Raw genomic sequence first — 2,809 nt, forward strand, 5'->3', positions numbered from 1 at the left:
ACCCGGCTGCCTGCAGAGGGAGGAGGGCCGTATCCAGGGCCAGCTGAATCACTCAGACTCGTCGCAGTACATCCGCGAGCTTAAGGACCAGATAGAGGAGCTGAAGGCCGAGGTGAGCGTGGGACGGTCACTCGGCGCTGCCGCAGGGCGACTGGGCCTCAGGCAAGTCCTAGGTGGCCTCGGCCTCCATGGGTCCGTCCACGGCTCAAGCGCGCGCGTCCCTCGCCCAGGTGCGGCTGCTGAAGGGCCCGCCGCCCTTCGAGGACCCACTGGCCTTCGATGGACTCAGCCTGGCGCGGCACCTGGATGAGGACTCGCTGCCATCCTCGGACGAGGAGCTGCTCGGCGTGGGCGTGGGCGCGGCACTGCAGGACGCGCTCTACCCGCTGTCCCCGCGCGACGCACGCTTCTTTCGCCATCTGGAGCGGCCGGCCAAGGACAGCGAGGGCAGCTCAGACAGCGACGCTGACGAGCTGGCCACGCCCTATAGCCAGGGCCTGGACAACTGAGGGCGCGCCCCCGCCCGCCCGGAACCAGAGGCGTGTCGCCGCCGGGGGGCGCCAGGGCCCGCGCTGCCCAAGCCTCCAGCCCGCGGTCCTGAGCCATGCCCACACCTGGGGCCTGGCGCGGCGGGGCGCAGAGGGCGGGCCGCGCCCGGCAGGGTCCTGGGGATCTCTGGGCAGGCCCTCCTCCCCAGCAGTGTTACCCGTCTTGGTCCGCATCCCTCAGGGACCTCCTGCGTCCCGGCAGGGTTGGGCCAGTCACCAGCGAAGGCTGGGAGGGCCCCAGAGGTCCCAGGAATGGACAGCCGGAAGCTCCTTTCCCCGAGCAGGCCTCCTTTTAGGACGAGGGTGGCCCTGCCAGGAAGGACCCACGAGCTGGAGGGACCCGAGGCAGGAGGGGCGCCTCAGGGCTGGATGCTGCTCACCACCACCAGTGCCCCTCGGGACACAGGGATCCTTGACCAGCCCCTGGCTGCTGGGGACAGAGGACCGGGCTGGACTTTCCTGCCTGGTGCAGGTGTTGTGGCCCCCGCAGCAGAAACCAAAGTCCCCCTTACAGTGTGCAGGACCACCTGGAGTGTGAGCGGCCAGGGGAGCCAGGCCAGGCCTGGGCAGTGTCTGTCCCTGGGGGTGGGCGGGGGGAGGGTCAGAGAACCTGAGCGGAAGTGAAGAAGCCCCTCCCCTCGCCCACCCCTTCCTCTGAAACACGCCCATCACCCCGTTATTTGTCAGAGATGGCGGAGAGCCTTGTCAGGCTTAGCCCTTCCGGGGGCTGCTCATCTCCACTCCCTTTTCTCCCCTTTGCCCCCAGCCTTCCCCTCAGCCTTGGGCCAAGGCCAGGCCCCAGGTGAGGCTTCCCAGGGGAGCCACCTCCCCCGCGCCGCCTCGCGGTGGTCCCGTGGTCTCTGCTGAGCCAGAGCTGAGAACGGTGCCAAAGTCCAACGATGCCCCCAGACCCCGCCACCGCGGGCCTCGTGACCCTCGAGGCTGACCCTTGGTGCTCCTGGGGCCTCGGGTCGCGTCACAAGCAATCTCCCTGGCGCTTCTGGTGTAGGGACCCATGCTCAGTGCCCCCTTCCCAGTTGCCCACTCCTCAGTGTTAAAGCCTGGGGACACTGCTCACCACCATTTTGCACACTGCCTGTTCACACTCCACATGTTGCCCAGGCGGGAAAGATGGAAATAAAGTATTTACACGGTCGTGGATGAGGGGCAGCAAATGGGGCAGGCCTGGAGATGAGGAGCCCACAGCAGTGGAGGGCCCTCAGGGTCTGGTTGAGAAAGGGGAGAGCGGGGTACCCTTGCAGTGCCATGGTTAGGTGAGTCCCAGCAAAGGGCCACAAAGTCTGCTGGGAAGGGAGGATGAGAAAGAAGGGTATTAGCTGCGTGTGAGCAAAGGTGTTGGCTGGAAGAGAGGGTTGGTGTTGAGGAAGACTGGTCACAGTGGGCACCAGTGTCCAACTCAGAAATGAAACAGCATTTTTTGGAAGGGTAGTTTTGGAGATAGGACTCGGGGGAGAGTCGTGATTTCCCACCGAGGTGACACAACGTAGGTGTCCTCCAGGAGAGATGGAAGAGACGTACCAGGTGGGGGTACCAGGCCTGCCACTACAATGTGGTAAGTGTCTGACAAGTGTGCAGACGATGCGAGATGGCTTCCTCGAGGAGACAGTGCAGAAGCTTAGGGTGAGACATGACAGGGCCCAGCAAGAAGCCTGTGAAAGGACAGGAGAGAGTGGGCAGGGCCGGACCCAAAGGGACTCTTCAAGCCAGGAGCAACAGTTGACACTTTCAGGGTCATGGGGAGCCAACGGAGGGCGTAGGTGGGGCCTCCCTCAGAGCACAGCTGGGGTCAGTGAGGAAGCTGGTGGCCAAGATGCGACAGTAAGTGGGGGGACTCCTCCTGGGGGAGGGGTGCTAGAGAAGCAGAGGTCTCGGTGGAGTCCCCCGTGGAGTATGGGGGACAGCGGGGGCAGAAGCTTGAGAGTATGCTGGGCCCCAGCTGGTCCTCAGGAGTGCAGGTGGCAGTGGCCACCTGGAACAAGATCACTTTCTTTTTGGACCTCAGGCTAGGAGGTGGCCCTGTCTGAGGGGAGGAAAGGCCGGACTTGGTCGTCTGTGCCTGACAGAAACCTGGTCACAGGGCAGACGATGGGGACTGGGTCCAGGGAGAGACAGGGCTTAGGGTCCACCATAGGGCCTGCTTGTACATTTTTACCCATCAGCCCTGAGTAAAAAGCCCTGTGGTGGCTTGCGTGTTGCCGTGAGGCTGGAGGCTGTGCCAGCAGGGGTGCCCATGGTGGACC

General features: G+C 64.3%; 1 protein-coding gene across 1 annotated transcript in view; it reads left to right on the forward strand.

The window, feature by feature from the left end:
• Nucleotides 1-509, forward strand: part of EVI5L (ecotropic viral integration site 5 like) — a 14,885-nt gene extending 14,376 nt beyond the window's left edge. The window contains exons 13-14 of the mRNA XM_007953710.1: nucleotides 17-112; nucleotides 231-509. Coding sequence (XP_007951901.1) covers nucleotides 17-112; nucleotides 231-509 — 375 coding nt within the window. The remainder of the gene's footprint in view (nucleotides 1-16; nucleotides 113-230) is intronic.
• Nucleotides 510-2,809: the final 2,300 nt, after the last annotated feature.

Source organism: Orycteropus afer, unplaced genomic scaffold (assembly GCF_000298275.1).
Source record: "Orycteropus afer afer isolate SDZICR_OR568_19922 unplaced genomic scaffold, OryAfe1.0 scaffold00405, whole genome shotgun sequence".
In the NCBI taxonomy this organism is placed as follows: Eukaryota; Metazoa; Chordata; class Mammalia; order Tubulidentata; family Orycteropodidae; genus Orycteropus; species Orycteropus afer.